We start from the raw sequence: 23,903 nt of genomic DNA on the forward strand, positions 1-23,903 counted from the left end.
CATCAATGGCTGTTTGTGCTCTTATTGTAACTTAATTAACTTGGGTGCCAACTACTTTGAATCCTGAGAACCGTTGACTCGTCCTTCCGTTCTCTACATCTATTACTCCCTTCCATGCCTCTGACCTTGGTGCTTGCTATGAACTACTGTCTGGGAATCTTCAAATCTTATAAAATAAATGTGTTTTTATGAATTCAGCATCTTGTCTGAGGCCTTATTAACTCAAAGGCCTGCTGCGGCCTCCACGCTGAAAAAAATGGTTGTACTTCTGCGCTTCTCCTCTCCATGTTGGTGACCTATATTCGTGTCTGTTCATGTTACCTTGTGCATCTGCCATACATTGGCTTGCCTGCCCGTGTATGCTGCTGCATCTAACCTGCCTATAATTCCATCTGCCCTATCAGTGTAATGTGTCCCTCTCTTGGTATTTCGAAATCCTCCTCCCTTCTATGCTATATACAGCACACTACTTGCGCTTTCTGCTATCTAACTATAATCCCTACTAATGTCACACAACCATACTAATTCATTATGGCAGAGGCATGCATAGTGGCTGTTTAAGGTATTGTTTCTTGGAATCTTCCCTTAGTTTATTTTGTCTCTCACCCATAGACTCATGGGGTGGTATGGCTGACTCAGCTGGTAGCGTTTCTCACCTGTACGGTAATGGTGAGGAGTAGGGGCAGGAATTGGTACTTGAATAGGGGAAATAGGTGGTACCTGCATATTCATTTGCCCCATTATCTCCTTAGCACCATGAAACAGTTTGAATGCAGTATTAAGTGCTAAATAAAATCCTGCATGCATACATATATTGTGACAAGGCCGCTTGATTAGAAGCCCTGATTGGGGGCTAGAGGATCTTGGGGAACAACAAGATAAGCCACCCCCTCCATTGTGCAACCCATGGACATGGTAAACTGTGGATGCCCCAAAGCTCTTTTAGCTGTTCGTTGAGGGTGTCCTGGGCATCAGGGGGTTATGACGTGATACACGCACCATGTGAATGGTAGCAAGGGATACCTGCCCAGACAGACCAAATGGAGGGCAGTGAGGGATCCTTAAAAAGCAGTAAAGTCACTTGCATGCTTTTGAGAAAAAACTGTTCAGCAGAGACAGGGCACAAGCCAGGATCAAGAACCTACCAGTGAACATGCTCCCATAAACGTAGAATGATGATCCAATGAATCGTGGCGTGAGATCACTCCAAACAGACACATATGCTCAAGAAAATAAATACACAGTAAAAGCCCTTTGCAGCTTATAAGCTGGCTCATGGACCACACACCACCCTTCCAGTCAGGGGAGACTATAAAAAGTAGTACAGAGACGTTTGGATGCCATCTTGAATCTGCCTGACTGAAGGATGGCAACGGCACTTCTTGGTTTCGCTGGCCTTTATGCAGATGAAAGTAACATCAAGGGAAGGAATAGGAACTCATAAAACTGGTTCCTGTGGAGAAAGGAATACATGGGAAGGAGGTGAACCCGATTTGGAAGGACCAGTTACAGAGCCACAATCAGGGAAACATAGCGACCAATTGGAACAAGTGCTGAATCAATGTCCCAATTTAGACATATATATAAAGAAAAGGCAGGAAGCTCCACACTAGGAGCGTGCCACATTTTGAGGTAAGATGGTGTTCCTGAAAGAGAGAAGAGGAAATAATTCAGAGGAAGGAGACTGGGGACCGAGCAGTGCTGAAGCCAGAGAGGGAAGGTTCAGGGCTGTACCATGAAGAAAAGGCCTATTTGAAAGCCAGTGGAAAAGAAGGAAGAGGCTAGACTTGTGGAGCCATAGCTGGGAGAAAGCTAGGGACGCAGGTAAGCTGAAGAATAATCTAGTCATATGGCAGGGACAGGTTGCTAGGAAATCCTTAACAGTATTGGATTAAGACTATAGAAAGTGACATAGTGGGAAATGAGCTAGCTGGGAGCTGTAGTCCAAGCCTTGGTGCAAAATGCAATACTGCTAGTCCAGATAAAAGAAAAGAGGCTTGCTAAGTGGGAATACACCTGGGTAGAGGGCAAGTACATTCTATCCATGTAGGGAGGGAATACCTACACTTGCTCAAGCCGCAAATCCCCCTAAGGCAGGGCTCTGTAACCTGCGTCTCTCAAGATGTTTTGGACTATATTTCCTATGGCACCTCCTCATTGATAATGCTGGTTAAGACTGATGGAATTTGTAGTCCAAAACATCTGGAGAGCCAAAGGTTGCAGACTCCTGCCCTGGTGCTTCATTCCTTTGTGGTCCAGACCTCATTATCATCAGACAACATCAGTTCCAGGACTAGTCAGGGTCACAACCACAGTCTGGACCAAGACCCATCCATGACAAGATACATAGAATTTTGCAAAAACTGTGCAAGGGCACGGCATTCCATGTGGTTGTGGGTTGGCAGAGCATCGTCCTGGGAAGCTGCCTGGGCACCGTCTTGCTTTGCGAGACTAGGTATGGCCTTTGAACATCTACTGTCCTTTAAGAATAAGTTAAGGCTAGGGATGGCCTAGGCCCTCTGGTCCTTTAGATTAGGTACCTCATCATGGACCTTGTGTTGCTCATGATACCTTGCACAGTTTTGTTGAGGATTATCTTCCATTAAGTTATTCCTATCCTGTATGCCATCCACCAATACATCATTTAGAAAGTGACTAGGACTTCATTCAAGTTGTGTTAAATTTGACTAAAGGGAGACCAGGAGAAAGGGGAGAATTTTTGAGGTTCAGCATAGAGCTGCTGGGACTAGACAACTCTGGGAAAGTCCAACACCAAAGAGGCTTCTTGATGCTGTGTTTCCTTTTACTTTGTTCTGCAATTCTTACTCTTAAAATAAATCCTTTAGAGAACCGTATACACCAGTGACTGTGTGTACCGCTCCTGCCTACAGATGACAATATATACATACAGACAGAATAAGTTAAAGAAATGCGGGTAGACGGCCTGTACAGGTGCGCTATGCTCACCTAGTGATACTTAAGCGGGATTAAGCTGCACCGAACACCACAATGTAGGGATCGAGCCCTGATTATAAGGATAAATAGCTTGACAAAGCTTCTAAACACACTCCGCTAATATATGAATGCTGAGTCAGACCGAGGTACACAAAGTACATTTGCCTGAAGTTACACAGTGGTATGGAACATTCCATTTGACATGAATACTGATTACCAATTAGGACTAAAAGGGTTGTGAAGTTAATCCACGTTAATCTACCAGTAGATTCAGATGAATTTAGCCTTGAGAATGACAGAAGTCGAAACACGTGTCGGTTGACAACTTGAGCAATAAATAATCATAACATTTGTTTTGCTGACATTTTATGTTATCAACAACCACTCTCAACTGAATCTTATCAAGCTTATTCTTGACCATGTATAGCTATTTAGCAATTACAGTATAATAAAGAGGGGAGAGCGCGCAGTACATGGCATAGCTTACATAGTTATACATACAGACATATGGCTATACAGACAGATTCTTTAACTGGGTACCTTGGCTACTTTTGATTAATATTCATGGAATACACTCCACATTTAAGGACCAATGTATTTTGGTTTTGTATTTTATTTCAAATTTATATAACGCTTTACGCCAAAGCGCTGAACAAGACACATTAGCACTGCATTCAAAACAAGAAAATGATCAGAAATCCAAGTTTTGATGTCTGTAAAACAAGAAGCAAGATTATTATGCATAGAAGATGTAAAATAAGAAAAGGACAAGAAGAGTTGAGTATCGTCCACATAAAAATGATGGGAGATACCAAAAGACGAGATGATAGCTGCTAGAGGAGAAGTGTAAAGAGAAAGAGAAAAGGTCGAAGAACAGAGCCCTGAAGAAAACCATGAAGAGGAGGTAAAGTGTTAGAAGGTGCCAGCCCAGGAAACTGAATATGTGTGATTAGATAGATAGGAGCGAAACCAAGATAACAGAACCAGAAAAAACAAAAGAAGGAAGAGAAGTAAGGAGTAAGTTATGATCCACTGTGTTGAAAGCAGATGACAAATCCAATAGAATAAGCAAAGAAGAATTATTCGAATAACAAGCAGAAAGAAGAGAATCATAAACAGAGAGAAGAGCACTCTCTGTTGAGTGAAGAGGACGCAAACCTGATTGAAAGCAAGGGAGAATAGAATGTTGAGACCTGACAATAAACAAGATGATCGAGCAGTTTAGGAAGAAAAGGAAGAAAAGAAATTGGACGAAAATGTGCATGTAGAGAAAGATCCAGAGAAGATTTCTTTAAGCTAGGAAGAATTGAGCCGTGCTTAAAATAAAAACTTTTCTCAACGTTCTTGAAGTCAATTACCAAGACCCTGGGAGCACATGTACATTTTTCCACTGCGTATCAACCCCAAAGTGATGGCCAAACGGAGAAGGTCAATCAGACCATTGGTCAATATTTGCATTGCTACTCCACAGAATACCCAGATAACTGTCTCCTTATTGCCCCGAGCGGAATTGGCATATAATGATGCACATCGTGTTTCTCTACAAGGCACCCCTTATAATGTCACCTTCAGATATCATCCAGTGTTCTTGCTTAGCAGTACTGTTTACATACCTTCACTACCAGCAGTTCAGGAAAGCATCAGAAGACGTCACAGAGGTGCCCAAAAAGCACATCATCTAACCCAAGCTCAAGTCACTGCCAAGAGATTTTCAGGCACAAAGAGAAAAACCAGTCCCATGTAGACTCCAGAGGACACAGTCTGTCTTTCTACCAAGTATCTTCATATCCACGCCTGCCCTCAAGAGCTAAAACCTAGATATAAAGAGGATCCTCCTCTGTAGAGAAGATCATTAATCCTGGAGCAGTGAAGCTAACCCTTCCTCCTACCTATAAAATACATACTGTTTTTCATCTTTCTCTCTTAAAACCTGTAACACACTCATATACATTCCCTGATTGGTTAAGCTCTGTGCCTCCACCGCTGGGACCAGAGGAAGAATATGAGATCACTAAGATCCTGGATTCCAGATGCTACAGGAATAGGATTGAGTATTTTGCTGATTGGAATGGGTATGGACCTGAAGACAGATCCTAGGTCCCTGCTAAAGACGTAAATGCCCACAGATTGTGACGTTTACTTCATACCAATCAACCAGGGAAACCCAGGGAATTCCTGGTGCCGGAAGGGAGACCTAGAGGGGGACGTGCTGTTAGTATCCCACATCACCCCTTATCTCATGCCCCGCTACTGCCGAGTAGATTCTGGCAGCCATGATGGACCCAACGTTACATGGTGTCAGTGGTTCGTAGCACTCAGGACCCAGCTGGATGGGCAGGCTCTCTCCCCCTCAGATGACAAGTCCGAGATCTGAGTCTCCATGGGGTTCAGCCTCAACAGGGAGACCGAACGGTCACTGCTCAGAGTCCACACGTTGTACTAACTCTCTTTGAGATGGCCACTATGGTAAGACATACAGGCCTCATCCAAGATGGCCACCGGGACGTTCCCATGAGAACATGGGAACGTATATCACATATTTGTTAGAGTATAAAAGAACTGCCAAGGCACGGATCAGTGCCTTGCAAATTTTGTATCAAGAGACATCCTGCTGACCCCTTTTTCTAGGTATACAGAGATTTGTTACTTGTTTTGTTATGAAGTTCTTGTTCTGTCTTGTGTAACTTCAACACAACGTCCATTTGGGAGTTTATGGTTACTACCCAGGCTCTGCGATTTCAGGTACTTCTTTTACATTAAGCGAATAACATATACTTGTCACTGATTTGATTATTGACATTCTGTTGATTTCCAGTCAATGTGCAGCTCCAGGTGCAGGTTGTCAGGAACCCATAGAGGGGTGCACCACATAAGCCGCCTCCACCTTGGGAGACGGGATTGGCTAGGTGTTTTAGAACTCACCAATTAGGTCTTGTTTCCCAGGATGAGGGTTCCTGGCATTCTCGCCTGTGGCTCCTAGAGAATATCAGGCTCCAAGATCCTGGCCTGCAAGGGGTAAGTCGGGTATTTGACATTAACACTTTGACCACCAGGATTTGCACGATTCGGGCTCTGCTAGCTACTGAAACACGTAGGTTATTATGCAAGGATAAGGCTTGTAGTCAATGGTTGTGTGATTTTCATTTAAACCAGAAGGTTTGGCTTTCCACTTTCCTTTTTAATCACCCCTCATCTACACTCATTACATACATAATCATCTGGAGTGACTCAGATGACTGTCCCAGATCCACCTCCCTGTGACCACCGGCTGACTCCCAGGGCTAAGTTATTGTGGATCAGAAATATATTTCATATTTATTACTCTAAAGCCTTTATATTGCGCCCAATATGTTTTTTTCTGTAGTCACTCCCTTTTGTGTTCCTCCCTTTTATCTATGATTTCCCCTGATATTGTGCCCTGACGTTAATGCACACCTGCATTCAGTGCTTCTACAAATCCAATAAATAAACCAGGATGCTTAGAGGGCTCTGTGGTTCTAGGCGCCATATTCTAATAGGGTATGGGTCGTATGGGGTGTCCTAAGGCCTAGTAAGAAAACGTACAACTCTTCCTTTTTCTTAAAGAATTACCTTTTAGTAGGTATTTCCCCGCCCCCAGTCAGGATCCCATGCATGTCTATGCTGTTACTGACAGTGCAGCTTCAGTATCATGATCCGATTTATCTTTACAGAGTGCCCACTTTATCTGCTTAAGATGTTTCTGGATGAATTATTGCAGCTTGTTGCTTCCAGGTCCATTGCCTAGTTGGGTCACGCTATGCTTCAGAATGTTTTTGGTGAGAAGAGTTGTGTGTGCCACAGACACCTTGAAAATATTGCATAGCTAATAAGAGTTTGGGATATAGGAGGGTAAATGATAAGACCGTCACTGCAGCAACGCCAGTACGCTTCTCAGTTAATCCCACCTTCCTTCAAACAAGTCAATGCTATTCCATCTGATCTAGGTTTATAGATATATATGTAAATACATATATATGTAACTATATCAATGAATTCATTAAACCGTATTTCAATGTGTGTCATAGAAGCCAAATACAATACTCCACAATATAATAGATCACATATTATAATTACAAAAGACATTACAACATTGCAAAACTATTTAAAAGCAATACATACCGAGCTAGACCTCGGCATTAATCTTTGTATGAATTATAGCATAGTTCTACTTATTGGTGAAACACGAATTCTGCTGCATTCACAACAACTATTCACCCCAATCATGAACAGGTTAATTAATATTAAAATACATAGTACTTAAAATTAAATGAATAGTATTCTCTGCTCACAGAGTAGTACTATTGGAGCTGCCTCATCACCCCACAGAATCTCTCAGAAATATAAACAGATTTTCCATAAAAGCGAAAAACGTACAATCATGTATAAAACATAAAGCTCCTAAAGACAGTCCTCTTATCTGAGAATAAATAGCCTTCTGCGCTGCCAGACACGGACAAGAGAAAAGTAGAAACAGCAAAGAGGACCTAAGTATGACTTCAGATCTTCAGAAGGAAAGAGCATGCTACAAATTCTCCACCCTATAGTGTCTTAGACTGGGATAAGGTTTCTTTTGCAGGAATGGCACAGGAACAATCAATCCTTTACTGATTCTTTATAATGTTTGTAAGCGGGCATAGATCCGAAGCCTCCGAGTACCACTTCTTGACAAGTAGGATACCCAGATCAATTTCTACAGTACATCTTTTTGTCTGGGGATCATGAATTCGATCCAAATACGGCCTAAAGCCATGTTTCATTTGTATTGCCAATATTTGGAAACTGAGCACTGTCAGAAAAGGTGCAAGGCAAGGCCTCTGCTTACCACCAAGATGTATACATTTATTTCACAATCGGCACAGATAGTGCTCGAGTTATCCCAGGAATGCAAGAGACCAATCTCAAGGGGTCTCTTACAGACCTAAACCAGGGCAAATCCAAGCGACGCCCATGCCCCTCCCCCCACCGCTTTAGAATATCATCCTGTGCTACTTTATAGACACCAGGTTCAGGTGAATTCCCTGAACCAATGCATCTATTGAAATGCAGCCTGACTCAAAAGGAAGTGCTGGGTTTGAAGCCGACAACAGTTATCCTCAATGGCTTTTTCAGAAATGTGCTTTTTGTTACAATTTATGGCTTATGCTTGGGTGTATCCCCAAATTTCATCACCATAAAAAGATGAGCGAAGCCTGCCCTTTGTAACCTTTACGCGTCGGTCCCACTATCTTGTTCGATTGCGGACGTTCTAACTTTAAAATCAAAGCTGAGTTTTTCATTAAAACAGTATTACACTTGTGTATATGTTTGATAACATCTCTCTGGCAAAGCCTGATATATAAACAGTCAAAAGAGTAAAGCTCATATGCATCAAACCCACTAAGGATCCAGTTTGTCCTGATTGTTGTATTTCCCAGGAAGGATAATACCTTTGTTTAATGATAGTTAATTTCCAAATCTTTAAATGTACATGTACAATGTCACTGAATAAAAGTAACTGTTTCTTTAAACCAGAGGGTGTCTTGGATATGAAAACGGCATTGGCTGCGAACAATCAAATGCTCGCGGGTGAGTCATTTAAGGAGTGTCTTCTTTCATTGTGGCCATTTCAAAAGTGAGCTCATTTATGATTAAATAGAATAGGGCAGAGGCCAAAGCACACCCTGTCTTACTCCTTTCTCTACTGGAAAAGGAAGGGTCTTCCTGCCTCCAAGGCCCCAACTAACTGAGAGTGTTATCAATGTATAACATTACAATCGCTTGCAGCATGGGCCAGGCATCTTCATTTCCTTCAGTGTCTACCATAATACTGTCCTTGGAACTGCGGCAGACACAGCCATCAGGTCAATCCCCCTTTGGAAGACAGTTTGAAGATGAGAAATAACTTGGTGTGCAGTCATTCAGTCCTCGTGCACCCTCATAACACTGTTCCATAAACCTTTGCTGTTTAATCCAGATGAGTGAGTGTTGGTAGTTGGCGTAGGATTCTCTACCCCCTGCTCATAAATGGCGATCGACTGAAGCTGTAACTGAGTGACCCATTGTAAGAAGGGCGGTAAATAATTTACTTAGAGGTCACTGCCCAAATACGTTTGTATTTATATAAAGTGTCTATAGTGACCTGGTCTGGTCCTGGGGCCGACAGGCCGGGATTTCTGCGTGCAAATAGCGACTTATAATATCTCTTTGTCTATAAAGAGAAAGGTGCCTATTGTTGCTTTGGGGCAGCAATGTTAGTGGTGGGGAGATGTAAAATAATACAGTCCCTTGCTTCTTTATAAGGAGGAGAGCTCAAATGTTGGTGCCATTCTAATTCAGGAACACTTAAATAAGCACTAGCTGCGTTTTTTTCCCTAAGTTTTCCGGGCTGGAGGTGCAAAACCGCAGCTTTAAAAACGTTGTGTTCATGTTTGCAGTCGCTTTTGAAGCAACCGCAAACATAAATACAACGTTATTGTGTTTGAAAACGCTGCGGTTTTTCTTTCTAAGTTTCTCAGGCTCCTCCGGCTATTAAAAAAATAGCACTTACCGAGATGCAGCTGCAGCTTTTCTGCCTGTAGTCTCTGTCCGCTTCCTCCGTGTCCCTGTACCAATGAAGGAAAAGCCACCCAGTGGTAGCTTTTGTTTACTACAGCTGGCTGGCTTTTCCTTCATTAGTGCCGCAAAAGCCAAAGCGAGCACAGCGGCGGGTATCCATTTTACAAAATAGAGCTTGAATTGCTCAAAATTTTACATAGGGACTTCGAAAAAAAAAAAATGCCAATCGTTTGTTTTTTATATTGCCTATCTATTTTTGAAATAAAGAATTTTGGGCGAACCATTCCTTTAAAGTCAGATGGTCCCATTGTATAGATTTGTGATTACTTGTACAATGTAATGGTACTGCCGGGCTTCTGGTCAATGGGTGCAGAACTCCCCTTTAATCAAGGTTCTGTGATAAGGGAACCGAGTCATGGTCACTTTCAGGCTACTCCAGAACCTCACATTGATTAAATGCCAAGCCGTTCCAAAGAGTTAACCAATGTATGATCACTATGGCTCTGGTGTCCCAAGCTTTATAAGTAGGTGGGGCAGGAATACCAGAATTAAGTCACAAATTGGGCACCCTGTGAGCCACCCAGACCAGAGCTGAGCCATTTCAAGCACCTGACCATGCTCTATTTTGAGTTTGCAACGTTTAAGTCTGGTATTTCCCAAAAGGTATCTTCTTCTTCAAAGATATCTGAAGTCGTTTCAAATTGTAGATTAGTATCCCCCCAAATTAAACTAATTTACTCTCTGTTTGCTTATATACAATTCCAACCATGTTTCAAGATGGACCTCTAGATTCAGTAGGGTACTCACGCTAAGAGACCCTGTTATACACTCTCAAAATTAGAATGCACAGGCCACTGTGGATTTCTAACACGAAGGCCAAAAGATCAGGGCTTTCTAGAACCTGTGCTCTTCCTCACAAATACAGGCCTATGCAGGTAATCAGGCCCCCGCTGGGTAATCAGGCCCCCGCTGGGTCATCTCCTAATTCCTTTGATAGCTGAAATGTGAAGATCTGTATAACCCTCAATGGACAGATGATCCATAGCACATGTTTCTGGAAAACACACAATGTTGCATTTGCTGATTTATTGTAACCAGCTCTCATCAATTCTGCTATATTCCATGTGGTTAAATGAGATAGTCTGACATAGCTTGTACATGTCAGGCTAGTACTGCAGCAGTGACAACAATACAGGGAGCTACCGCTTATCAATTGAGGCTCTCATTACTGGAATGTCCTTCGGCCTCTGAGATGGTAACATTTTCTGTGCTTACCGTAGGATATCGATGACCTAAAGGGCATTGAATAATAACCTTTTTATAAGGCAGGGTTTGTCGTAGAGATGGCTTTGGGCTTGTGGCAGTATCTGTTAAAAGTGGGAATATGATGGTCTCTGCAGTGAAGGGGGGTCATTTCTTGATTTGGATAGATGAACCATTGGGGAGCACTGTTCTGATGCCAAGTGCCACATATTCAGCCATGTACCCATACGTGAAGGGACTGACGTTGTGATGATGTACATGGGTTGGGACTTAGACATGGGTGGGGCCATATTTATTAATGAGGTGGGCTGGAATGTAAGAGAACCGTGCATCTCCCATAGGGAGACTCAACATCTAATGAAGCCCCTTTGCAAAGAGAGTCACTGCTTTAGGGTGGGTCCTTGTGCACTGCATGCATCACCCCCACCCTCCACCCCAGGTTATCTCTATCCCCAAGCAATGTGCTGCATGCCTTCCAAGACGGCCATGTTCAGAAGCCACACAGATGTAAACACAGTTCCATTGCAGAGCTCTTATCCTATTGCTGCATGCTGAATCTTTGAGGACTTGTTCTGAGCTCAGGCCTAGCACATGGTTTTAACTGAGGTAGGTGCATGCACCGCAAACAGTGGAATGGCCACTTTATTACAAGCTTTTGTACCTGGTTGGATCGTGGTCTCTTGATGGTTTTAATACAGTTGTAATACAGTGCTCACATTGATTTTATTATACTTTGGTAATATTCAATTAACCCTAACTACAAACTTACTGGTGTGCCTTGTGGTCCTGGCAGTCCTGGCTTCCCTGGGATGGCTGGAGGTCGGTCTTCCCCAAACGCCGGTGTGGCAGTGTCCTTCTCCTGTTCTGAACGGGAGCTCCCATCTTCTACTGTCTTTCCTTCCCCTTTGCTCTGCAGGGTTGGTAACACTCTTGCCTCTGTCACAGCATGTGTTTGTTCAAAGGGGCTTTTAGAAGTGGGTGTAGGTTCCAAAGGTGAAGTGGTCATGCCCACATCCATTGGTGCTGATGCTTTCTCTGATGGGATTGGGGTAACCGAATGCCCGGGACCCACTGCAACAGCAGGAGGGAAAATGTCATTGGTGTCCAGGAAGGCTTTGGTGAAGGTAGATGCGGCATCCAGATCTATAATACCATTGATTGGTTTGCTGGGAAGAAAACCCCTGCGGGACGCCGTGTCCCCTGTCACTTTGTCGATTGTGATGTTCTCGTCCTCCAAGCCAACCTTTGATGGCCGGTCAGCCTTAAGAGGCACATGGCTTCGTTTAGTGGAGGAGACTCCCAAAATGCGATTGCCATCTAAATCTGGATTGTCTCCCTGAACCGTTCCAGCAGAAGGGGCGACAGAACTAATAGTGTCAAATGACCCATCAGCTCTTCCAGAACGAACCCCAGTGCCAACTCTCGCCACTCTACTGGAGGATGCGTTAAAGAGTTCAAAACCTTCCTCTTGGAGGGAAAGCAGAAGGTCCTCATCAGGAGCGAGGTGGCCTGAGGAATCCGAAGCAACGTGCTGTCCACCGTCACCGTTGCTGCTACTGCCGTTACCATGAAGAGCATCCCACGTAGAAATCTGCGTCCGATTCAAATCAGAGGCCGTAAGCCTTGAGTCCTAGAGGAGATACAACAGTAAAAGCATGAGTATGCAGGTGGTGTCAGTGAGTTTGAAGTGTCAGTGGATTAATTTTTTTATTTTAGGACAATAATAAGGCAACAGTGTCCATGATGGGATTTTTACATACTGGTATAAGTAGACTTGCCCCAAAAGAACAACTATAAACCAACACAGAGGGAATATTGCTCAGTACCTATAGGAGACCGCAATGAGACAAACCCAACCCACAAACCAAACAGTCAGCAATAACCAATCAGATGTCTCTGAGATAAGATACAGTAGTGCAAATTTAAACATCTAAACCCCAGAAAAAAAATATTAATTATTATTATTATTATCATTTTTTTTATAAAGGAACCATTTTCAGCCCTACCTAAACAGATTGGGAAATGGACAATCTCATGTCACCTAGAAATCTGATCTACAAATGAGTCTTCAGTGGTTTCACCCAGAGATTCTTTATAGTGGGCTGTTTGGTTGTGGCCATTGGATTGCCACAACACAAGATATATATATATCAGTAAAAAAACGTTGTTAAAGGGACGTTATGGTTAAGTTGCGCTAGTAAAAACCTATCAAATTCAGTAAAAGAAACTTTTTAACGGGATGTTATGGCTGCAAGTAAAATTGAAAAACCCTTGAAATTCTCCAATTATGGTAAGCTAAGCAATCATAACTCGCGCCACCACTGTGCACTGCTAAGACTAACACCGAGGACATCAAAGATGACATCACAAATGTCATTGATGACATCACATGTCTGGCTCCCCCTTTTTTCCTTTACTGACATATCTAGGCCACGTGGTTTTCTTCAGTAACAGTCAGGAATTGAATAGATACTATATTTGTAGACTTATCCTTCAAGTATGTTCTCACAGTAATTCCCTTAGGATCCAGTGAATTTAAATGATACATATGCATAGGGTAAGTAGCAGCTTTGAAACAGAGCAATCATTTCTCTGCATAAAGGTAATCAGTTAGGTTATGAACACTTTCTGCTACTACTGCTGCTTTTTTCCTTACTTCAATTTCCTTGTGTATATATGTATGTATGTGTTGTTGTCTCTTTGTGTTTTGTCTATAATAATGCAATTATGTAGTAAGTGGGTTTTATTACCTACTTATCACATGTTTCACAGTACGCAAAACTCTAATAAGAAAACAAATATCATTTCACTATTCAACATGGCAAGCTTATGAATATTGCACCTCCATCATGTATGCGGCACACAATGCCTATGTTTCTACATGAGTACCTTAGTATACTGGATAGAACTTCATAATGGAATGCTATTTATATCAACGCATTGCTTAATGCACTAATTAGCACTTGATATTTATTCCAATGATCCTTGACACTTTTAGGTCAACATTATAATAAGAATACCTTCTACAGAGTTTTCATGAAAAGTAAATGTACATGTGATGCCATCAGTGATGTCATCAATGACATTTGTGATGTCATCTTTGATGTCCTAGGTGTTAGTCTTAGCAGTGCACAGTGGTGGTGCGAGTTATGGTTGCTTAGCTTACCATAACTGGCGAATTTCAAGGGTTTTTCAGTTTTACTTGGAACCATAATGTCCCGTTAACAACATTTTTTTTAGTGAATTTCATAGGTTTTTAGTAGCGCAACTTAACCATAACGTCCCTTTAACAATGTTTTTTACTGAATTTGATAGGTTTTTACTAGCGCAACTTAACCATAATGTCCCTTTAACAAAGTTTTTTTACTGAATTTCATAGGTTTTTAGTAGCGCAACTTAACCATAACATCCCTTTAACAAAGTTTTTTTACTGAATATACACTTGCATCATGTGAATTTGGGAGATGTTTACTAGAATTCCCTTACTTTATATACATATAACATAGAACATACTGAACCCCAGCGCTAATAATTTTTGAAGGCCACGGACTATGCGTATGTCCGCGGACGGACGCGGACGACATCAACACTACCCAAACACTTAGGGGGTATCTGAAATTGTTCTATCATACCATAGAAAAACTACACAAGTTTAAAAAGCAGCACGTAAACACATCGTAAGTAATAATAAATAAGCAGTGCAACCTACACGTCTAACACATCAACCATCCATTTAAATACCATATGTAATGAAATGGATTATATCATAACTAAAAAGATATGCCTCCAACATAATTTCCACACAGAAACTGCAGAGCTAGGAGCGACAGTACACAAACACAACACAACAAATGCAAATTACCAGAAACTAGTAAGTAAACTTCATTTTTCTTATATAGTTGTATACTTTTTTGTATGAGGTACAGAAAAATGTATATATTTGTGTTTTTCACACAGAAATGTGCAGTACTTTGGAGTGGCTCGAGGAGAATTTTCCGCATGACGAAATGTCGGAAGATAGCGATAATAATGGTAAACAATTCTCTGCATAAGCAAATTAATAGTCAGTACTTTATGTGTACTTAACATATATATATTTATTTTTAACAGACCATGCAAAGATTGAAGAAATTCCACCAAAAAACACAATGCAGGACACCTCGGAACGCATAGAACAGAAAGTGGACATGCTGGACATGCTGAAAGATAATTTTAATGGTTTAATGAAATTTGTGGAGGAGCACGTCAAAGGAAAAATTAGATACCTCTGTACTACCTGTACCTGTCCCCCTCTCCATGTCCCAGTGAAGTATCCCCAAACCATCACGAAGAACATAAACGTTTTGACGAAACTTCCATCCCTTCATCCCCTCCCAACCATCCTCTGCAAACCCCTAATTCACCTATATTTGTTTCAGTTTCTGCTTCGCCCTCTCTTTCTTAATTGCTGTATATGTATACAATAAAATAAATGTTATGTTAGTTTTCATTAAATTGTTTGTGTCTAATTTGATTTTTAAGAAACAGTTAAAATGGCCACCGACAGCGCGCCTGTCCGGCCTGTCCGTAATTAACAAAATATGGATGTCTTAAAGACACTACACCTATCCGTACCATTCGCAACCAAGATGAAACTGTTCTTAGAACACTCCAGCTGTCCCGGATGTCCGTAAATAAACAAAATAGGGGTATCCTAAGGACACTATACCTCTCAGTAGCATTCGCAACCAAGAAGAAACTGTTTTTAGAACACACCAGGTGTCCGGGATGTCCGTAAAATAACAAAATGGGGGTGTCCTAAGGACACTATACCTATCCGTACCGTTTGCAACCAAGATGGAAATGTCCGTAGAACAGGCGCGGTGGCTGCGATGTCCGTAGTCAGACAAAATGGAGGTGTCCTAAGGACACTATACCTGGCCGTACAGTCTGCAGAACATCTACGCACATGCGCACCATACCCGTAAATCCTGGGAACATCGCGCCTGTCCGTAACTGTCCGTGTCGCACTTTTAATTAGTTTCAGGACCCAAACACTGTCCGTAGAACACCCGTGCGCATGTGCACGACCATTCTTGTGCATTTGGTGTCCTGCGGACACCCATTCCCTTCGCGGGCATGTTCACGACGTCATCATGTGACCGGACCCACGCTGAGCGTGTGTCCTAATTTGCGCACTTTGTCCGCTTCCCCAACATTTTAAAAGAACTTATGCAGACAATCCAAATTATTGTACAGTAAAAAAATCACCATTTCACATATTCCAGACATTGGCCCTAGCTTTCCACAGGTTTTTTGGAACTTTTTGATCGCTTTTGAGTGATCGATATGGTCAGGAGGCACACCTCTCCACCCCTATAAAAGGCCACACCCCAGAGCTCATCTTCATTGTACTTCTGGCTATTGCAGATTGACGTTTGCTGCCTTTAGTGCTCTACCTGAGATTAGTTTACCAACCGTACTGGCATCCATAACTGCTGTTGCTACATCAGCCTTAGCACCACCACCAAACCCTCCACCACTACCACCTTCCCAAGGGCCTGCAGAGGGGAATATGCGTGAGGATGTAGAGAACGAGGATGAAGAGGATAAAGAGAATGAGGTCGAGGAACTCCCTATTACCAGCACTCGCCGGTGTGGTGGTTGTTTACCGTTCATGGAAACGTAATGAAAGCACGTGTGAGCAAGGTCACCTGTAACCAGTGCAATTTGGTGGTGAGTTGTGGAAGACGTGGTTCGTACAGCTTTGGCACAACATCCATGAAGCGACACCTAACTTCGTTCCACGGTGCAGACATTTGCAAATTTGTACCATGTAAAGAACGTAGTAGGTTGAGTTCCTCCACAGCATCCTCCGTTTCCAATCCTCTCACCACAAGAGACACTCCTGTGGGAGAGTGCATCCCTCCAGCTGCTTCACAGGCCATTTGCGATGCTGTTGACCCTTACCTTTCGAGGGTCACAATATTGTGTATGTACTGCGACGCAGTACTCTGCAGGGGGGAGAGTCTTCGAAGTGCTTTCGAGACTACGGTCAGTGAGCACCAGAAGAGCTGCTACCTACTTAAATAAGGCCCACCCTACATCTTCCTCTCTTCACCTGCCCTTTCTTATCCCCGTGGTTGGTGTCCCTTCCTTACCCTCCTTTCCCCTCCTCTATTAGTGTGTCGGGTGTACAAAGAGCCACAAAAAATATATAAAACAAAAAGTTAAAAAAGGCTCTTTTCAGAGCCACCTTTCTCAGTTTAAAAATAGAACTATCATGTAAACGGCGCAGGCCTTGCGCATTTTTTAAAAGTCCGCGGACAGTCCTAGGACAGATAAGATTTTGGGGTGAAACCCTAGCAAAACCAATGCACTTTTCTCTGGGAGTAAGTGGTGGCTCTGAAAAGAGCCTTTTAGTGGTGTTTTGTGTATTTCAAAAACTTGTATTCGTCAACATGTAATGCAAAATAGATGACTATACTTCCAGAAAAAGTCGCAATGCATTTTGTACATTTCGAATAAAAATCTGATTGCCAGCATATGTAAGATGCAAAAAATGAATGTGCTGCAAAACATAATATTTTCATTGTGGAAAGATGACATGCCAACATCTCTTAGAAAGGCACAAACAGCCTTATTGACATTGCGCCTCGCTTTCTCCATTTGTGGACCAAATGAAGAAGAACGCAGCCACATTTGTCTTTGAGCAATACCAGAAAAAATTATTTTGCAAAGAAATTCCGGAAACATGTCCTAAGCTGTTCCTTCCACAATGAATTATAATTATGTCAAGATGACGCTCTGTCTGTAAAGTAGCACAGAGAGGTACCAAGTCCAGCCACTTCATTCCACGCACTCGATGCCAGTGCACTTCCACATGAGGGAATCCAAGATCTGCAGATATACCACAACGTTCTGCATGCACTTTCAACCAATGTATCCATGAGTCTCCCAAAATCCAGGTAATCTGTTTTCGAGCACACACAGCCATAGCTGTCTGTTCTCCTCTCAGGAAAAAGAGGTCCTCACTAAATCTCTCCGTACACAACACACCCACTAAACTTTACTGACCAATCCCTAGCTCCGCTCATTCTCATTTGCATGCCTCTCCACCCCAGAATCCCTTTATGTGATATGCGATGTCCGCAGACTACCACCATGTCCGCAGACATGTAGAAGATATGAACGTGGCGAATGTACATTTAAATAGTGTTCCCCATTTCCCCTTTAAGGTGGGCTCTGAAAAGAGCATTTTTTTTGGTTTTTTTGCAGATGCCTGACAGACACCTGTTATTTTGTATTTTTTGGGGGGTTTTTTCTTCTTACTTTACAACTAAAATCTTCACATAACCTTCTCCAAAGCAACCCTTACATTCCAAAAAAATGGCATTTCCCAAAAAAGATAAAGAAACACCATCTGCTTCGAAATAAGCCACATTACTCGAAACAATGTTCTCGTGGCTACAGAAAAACATACCAGTTCTTAGCATGAAAGCAAGCATGCCTCGATTGATTGCACACCTAGCAATGCTTTGATCAGGACAAAAAACAGAACTGTTGCCCATTTTGCTCTAGGAAGTAATCCAGAAAAACGTACTTTTGCAGTTGGAAAGATATTGATTACTGCTTCAACCAACTGTCCAAATCTCCCAACAAAGTAGGGGAACTCGCGTACCCCAAATGGAAAGCACCATAGTGCAAAACTACCACATGGGACTGTTCATCCTACGCATATCTCTACAAACTTGGAGAATTGCCTCTACATTGCAGTCAGTCGCAGCGCTCCACACCACCCCCACTCCTCTAATATCAAAATTGTTTGCCACATGCCTGCATTAAGAATAGTGCTGTAAACCATGGACAAACATATCTCTGAGCACCAACACCCTGACTGTCTCCATCTCTGCCATCTTCACTACACACACTCTCTTTCTACACAACTCAACAACGTTAACATCTGATTGGCTTATCCCTACAGTCCCCTTTCCGTGCTGGATTTGCTGTAAAACTCTGAATATGGCACGCCCTACCCGTGGACAGAAGCGGTGTCTGCGCGGCACGTAACTCGTAGCCAGCCTTTCTACCCTTTCCACATCACTCGCAAATCCATTCCCTCATTGGACACAGCTAAGCAGTCACACAACCATCCACCAATCACATCCAAGACCTCTACATCTAACTTCAGCATCAGAGTTCTGCACTTCAAATGTACTGTTGATCCCTCTGAATACAAGTCTCATATCATTGGAAAGCACCTACTACAAAAACTACTGTGCAAGTCTCGAAGATTTCTACTTACAGCTCCATGCATATCTACATGCATGATTACAAAGTACAGGTATGCATATTTTATTCAGAGTACATGTACAACTCCTATGAATCCATATAAAAAAAGTAATGCCACTAAATCTGCATAGCCAATACATACATGCCAATGCTCCCGCTTTAAGCGCAAGACTTCCGATTTTTCATTGAAAAATCGCACTACTTTTTACTATCTCCCCCATAACCTATACATACATGCCAACCCTCTCGATTTAGGCGGGAAACTCGATTCTTCATTAAAAAATGTCACACTTTTTTAGTGTCTTCCTCCTAAATTAATGCTAATCCCAATGCGATCGTATGAGAAAAATAAACGTTCCCGATTGCTGTGGTGAAATCTCCCTCTCAGGTGCTCCCGATCGTTTGCATGTCTAGTTATAATATGAAATTATTCAAATTTTTCCCATCTACTTTAATGAACTATCACTTCCAAACCTCTCTGCTATCTACAACACAGCTGCAAAACAACAAGTGAATTTCATGAACTTAAAATTGTACTCATTTGCGGAGCAGGTTGAACTAACATACTGCAAATAACATAGAAAGGCTGCACATAGTCAAATAAAATGGTTGCATACACTATGATCAGATATCAAATGAGAATACTACCACGAAAACATATAAGTTAACGTGTACATTAATATCAGTGCTATAAACACACAAAATTACTAACTTCTTCCTTTTACAATTGCAGTGAAGACCACTCTCCTGAAAATCAACAGCATCTAAACTACAAACAACATATCCGAAGAAACCTGCTCATTCTACAACAAAAAAAAACAAGTAAGTGGATTAATACTTTTATATTCTTACTGTTCCTCAAAGAGACTGTATGGGTCATTCATGTAATTTGCACACCAAAAAAAACATTGTTTTCTGAACCATTCTGCCCACAAATTCCCATTTAGTAAACAGAGATTAACAGGCAGAATGGCTCAGAAATCCCCATTTTTAGGAACACAAATAACATACTGAAGCCTTAGAATGTTAGTACTACAATAAAAAATAACTGTTTTAATTTTATACCATTAAGTTTACTATTAATGCTTCTCCTCACCACTAGCTCACTTTCTACTCTCATCTGAACCAGAGTGTAGTAACATACAAACAGAAAAATAGCCTTCCCAACTCATTGTAACTGCCCAATGCACATTCACACACCACCACAAACAACTTCCCCCTCAAACTCATACACGCATGCACACAACACACATACATTGTAAAACAGACCAACCCATACCTTCTTTTTTTTAACAGACCCCAAAGAATGCCTACCAAAAAGCAAGTCCATAGAAAGGAATGCAGAAATAGAGCAAATGAAAATAAAAGTGTCCAAAATAAGCATCCATCTCTACCAGAGTTTATACAAAACGTTGAAACAAAACAGCTAATGCAGTCATTTAGCGAAACAAAAGAAGCTTCAACTACAGAAACGTTGCCTCCTCTATCAAAATGTGAAACGAAACAGAAAATGCTTAACAAGAATTCAGCTACCACTACTGCTAACACTGCTCCTATAAATCCTCATATACTAGCACGAAACCATACTAAAAAAGTATTTTAGCAAAAATGTTCCGCCACAGAGTCCTTCAGATTCTAATAAGAACAGGAGCGAAACCATCCACAACCCTAAAAACCTACTGTAGAAAATAATCCTAGAAGCTTTCATAGACAGTGCAATCCTTCTCAAAAGGAAGTTATTTATTTTAGTTTTAAACAGGATGAAACCACTGACAAAACTAAGTACTAAAGTACAAAAAAAAAAATTCTCAATAAACGGAATGTCAACAAAAATAACTTCTTAAATATCTGTGGAGGTCAATGGAGTCACACCACGACCACAGAACCATATTTTAATGAAGAAGCATACAAACAAAACCAAACAAACACAATTCGCCATCCATAGCAGTGGACTAGGATATGGAAAAATCAATAATACCATCATGGAACAAGAAACACTGCTTACAAAAGTATCTCCAGAAAACTCAGAATTACCACTACATTCGACTGAACCTAAACGTCCAGTATACAAATGGCCGTGCATGTCAATGTGTTACATTCCCAACAAATGTTTCAAATCTTTACGCCAGTTCCTTAATCAGTATTTGAAAGGTAAAGACAAAATCAAAATGAAAGTGCTGCAAAATATGGATACCTGTCCAGTGCGCAAATACACAGGGCTACAAGGACATTCATTAGTCTGCATTTGAGGACCTATTTGCAAAAGCACCTTCCATGATATCAAAATGATATCAACACATAGTGTATAAACTGTACTATGCTAGAAGTCCTGCTTTAGAACTAGCCAATTTAAATAACACTCTGCTACATGGTACACCCAAATACCTACAAGAAGAAATCAACCGTATCCAGAGAAAATATTTTGGAAATGAAAGCCACTTACAAAATGCAATAGCTTTAGAACAGACTAGCAACAATTGTGCACATGGCAACCTTCTATTGCACACATACAAAAAAGAAATACGAAAATTTAAAAGTACATCCGCTGAAGTACCAAACCATGTGTGTGTGTGTTGCCGCAGAACTTTTTACAAAAGTAACACAAAAACTATAGACGTAACATACAAAATAGAAGACAATGAAGATTCCAAATGGTTTGAATTAGCTCTCTACCTTTTAGCAGAAAACAAATACGAAATAAGTGAACCCTTAATATGTTGCAGTTACTGCACTACAAAACTTGACAACAACCAAACTCCTTCACATGCTAGCACAAATAACTTGGAATTATTCCCACTACCAAAACCCTTGCAAGAACTCAATGTGTATGTGAGCATCATAATTCACACAGTACACCCATTTCAAGCAATAATACGCCTTCAGCCAAAAACAGCAAAATTACCTCCCTGTAGCCCACTTTCAAAATATGTCAGCTACGCAATTAATACAAAAAGTGCAAGAAGAAGATGACGTTTTACAATCAAGCATAACTAATCTGTTTGCAAACATGCGTGGTATGAAAGAATACTGGTTCTGACATCGCAGAGATGTACGTTGTATGATCAGAAACCTTGGACCACCCACTTAGTTTGTTACATTAAGTTGTGCAGAATATGCATGGGAAGATTTACATGATTTCCTACGCATATCAAACAACAACAAAACCAACATAGATATACTAACACCTGGAGAACTTTGCTCTCTAGATCCTGTTAATGTTTCAAGATATTTTCACCATCGTTTCATTGCTATGCTACACTTTATTTGTAATAAAACTGTTCCTCCCCTCAGATAAGTGCAATACTTCTTTTGGAGAAAAGAATACCAAGCCAGAGGAGCACCACATATCCACATGCTTTTATGGATTAAAGGTGCTCCTAAATTTGGTCAGGACAGTGATGCCACTGTTTTGCACTTCATCCAAAAATATGTCACTTGTGAAATCCCTTCACAAACGACACATAGTGACCTTCATGGAAAAATTGTACAATTTCAAAGACACAAATGTGGCAAATATTGTCGTCGCAAATACAAAAACAAAGGGAAATACTACACAAAATGGCGCTTTGGTTTCCCTAGACCTGTTAAAGAAACAGGTGAAGTGAACAACTCCATGTCTTCAGTTCGACATAGTGTTAAAGGTAAATCACCTAAGAACACGTATTACATAAAAAGAACAGAAGAATCAAAATATATCAATGATTACAATGCAATCATTGCCCTCTTATGGAATGCAAACATAGATGTGCAGTACATTGCAGTCAATTCCACTGCAGTTGCACGATATGTTACAGCCTATTTAACAAAAGCAGAAAAAACAGAGCTTCAAGACCTCTGGAATGACCTATCATCAGACAAAACACTATCTCAGAAATTGTACAGGCTAGGCATAAAAATGCTCTGTCATAGAGAATGTGGCGCCTACAAACTGCTTTGTATGGAAAATCTGAAAATGTAGTATGGCTAAGTCTTGGTCCTGCTAAATCTGGAAAAAGAGTTCTCAAATCATATGAGGACATAGAAACAATAGCCAAAAATGATCCCAACAGCCAAGACATTTTGAAAAACAATTTACTAGACACATACTACCCGAACAGGAGTACCACTTTGGAAACCATTTGTCTATACCACATAGCACAAAACTTTGCATACAAAAATAATATAAAACCTGATGGAAAGAAAGGTAGATATAGAGTGACAGATTATTATGTTATGTTACTTTGCATTTATATCGCGCCTTATGTACCATTGGTATGGTCTGAAGGTGCTGGTAGGTTGAACGCCCTTGGGAACCGAAGTTCAAGTCAGTAGAGAGAGTAGAGAGAGACATAGGTGTGTGTGATCACCGGATATGTATACAGCTGGTGTGGCAATCGTGTAATCGCTGCTTCTTTGCGTTAGGTGTTGCAGTTGAGATCAAGAGTATGTGTTCGTTCTGGCAGGATTTATCCAGACCGATTGTGGCTGCGTTAGGCCTGAGGAGAACGCCTGGCTGGGGGGGTGTGTAACCAGCAGTGTTTAATTAGAGTGATGGGAAGTATGTGGCAGATGTTGGTATGAGAACAGCTATACCGAATGGTGTCATAGTATCTCTGTGTTCTAGTTGAGTGATGGTGTAAGGAAGAGAGTAAGCGTGATGATGTGATATGATGGGTTACATGCTCTTTCCAACGTTCCATGCACTCCAAACCATTCAATGTAAGTTGCGCAATTCTATGCACTCCAATCTGCTCCACGCACTCCAATCCGTTCCACGCACTCCAAGCATTCGAATCTGTTCCAAGTACTCCGATCCGTTCTGTGTATTTCAAAGTTGTTTTATGCACTCCATCCACGCATTTCACCCGTACCATCCACAT

At 41.4% G+C, this 23,903-nt stretch overlaps 1 protein-coding gene across 2 annotated transcripts in view; it reads right to left on the minus strand.

Moving 5' to 3' along the window:
• Window positions 1–23,903, minus strand: part of LOC138471851 (collagen alpha-1(II) chain-like) — a 1,536,387-nt gene that overhangs the window by 686,910 nt on the left and 825,574 nt on the right. For both annotated transcript variants that reach the window (XM_069609694.1, XM_069609695.1), the window contains one exon: window positions 11,543–12,403. In XM_069609694.1, the coding sequence (XP_069465795.1) occupies window positions 11,543–12,403 (861 nt within the window). The remainder of the gene's footprint in view (window positions 1–11,542; window positions 12,404–23,903) is intronic.

This window comes from Ambystoma mexicanum, chromosome 8 (assembly GCF_040938575.1).
Source record: "Ambystoma mexicanum isolate Mex_15411 chromosome 8, UKY_AmexF1_1, whole genome shotgun sequence".
Classification (NCBI taxonomy): domain Eukaryota; kingdom Metazoa; phylum Chordata; class Amphibia; order Caudata; family Ambystomatidae; genus Ambystoma; species Ambystoma mexicanum.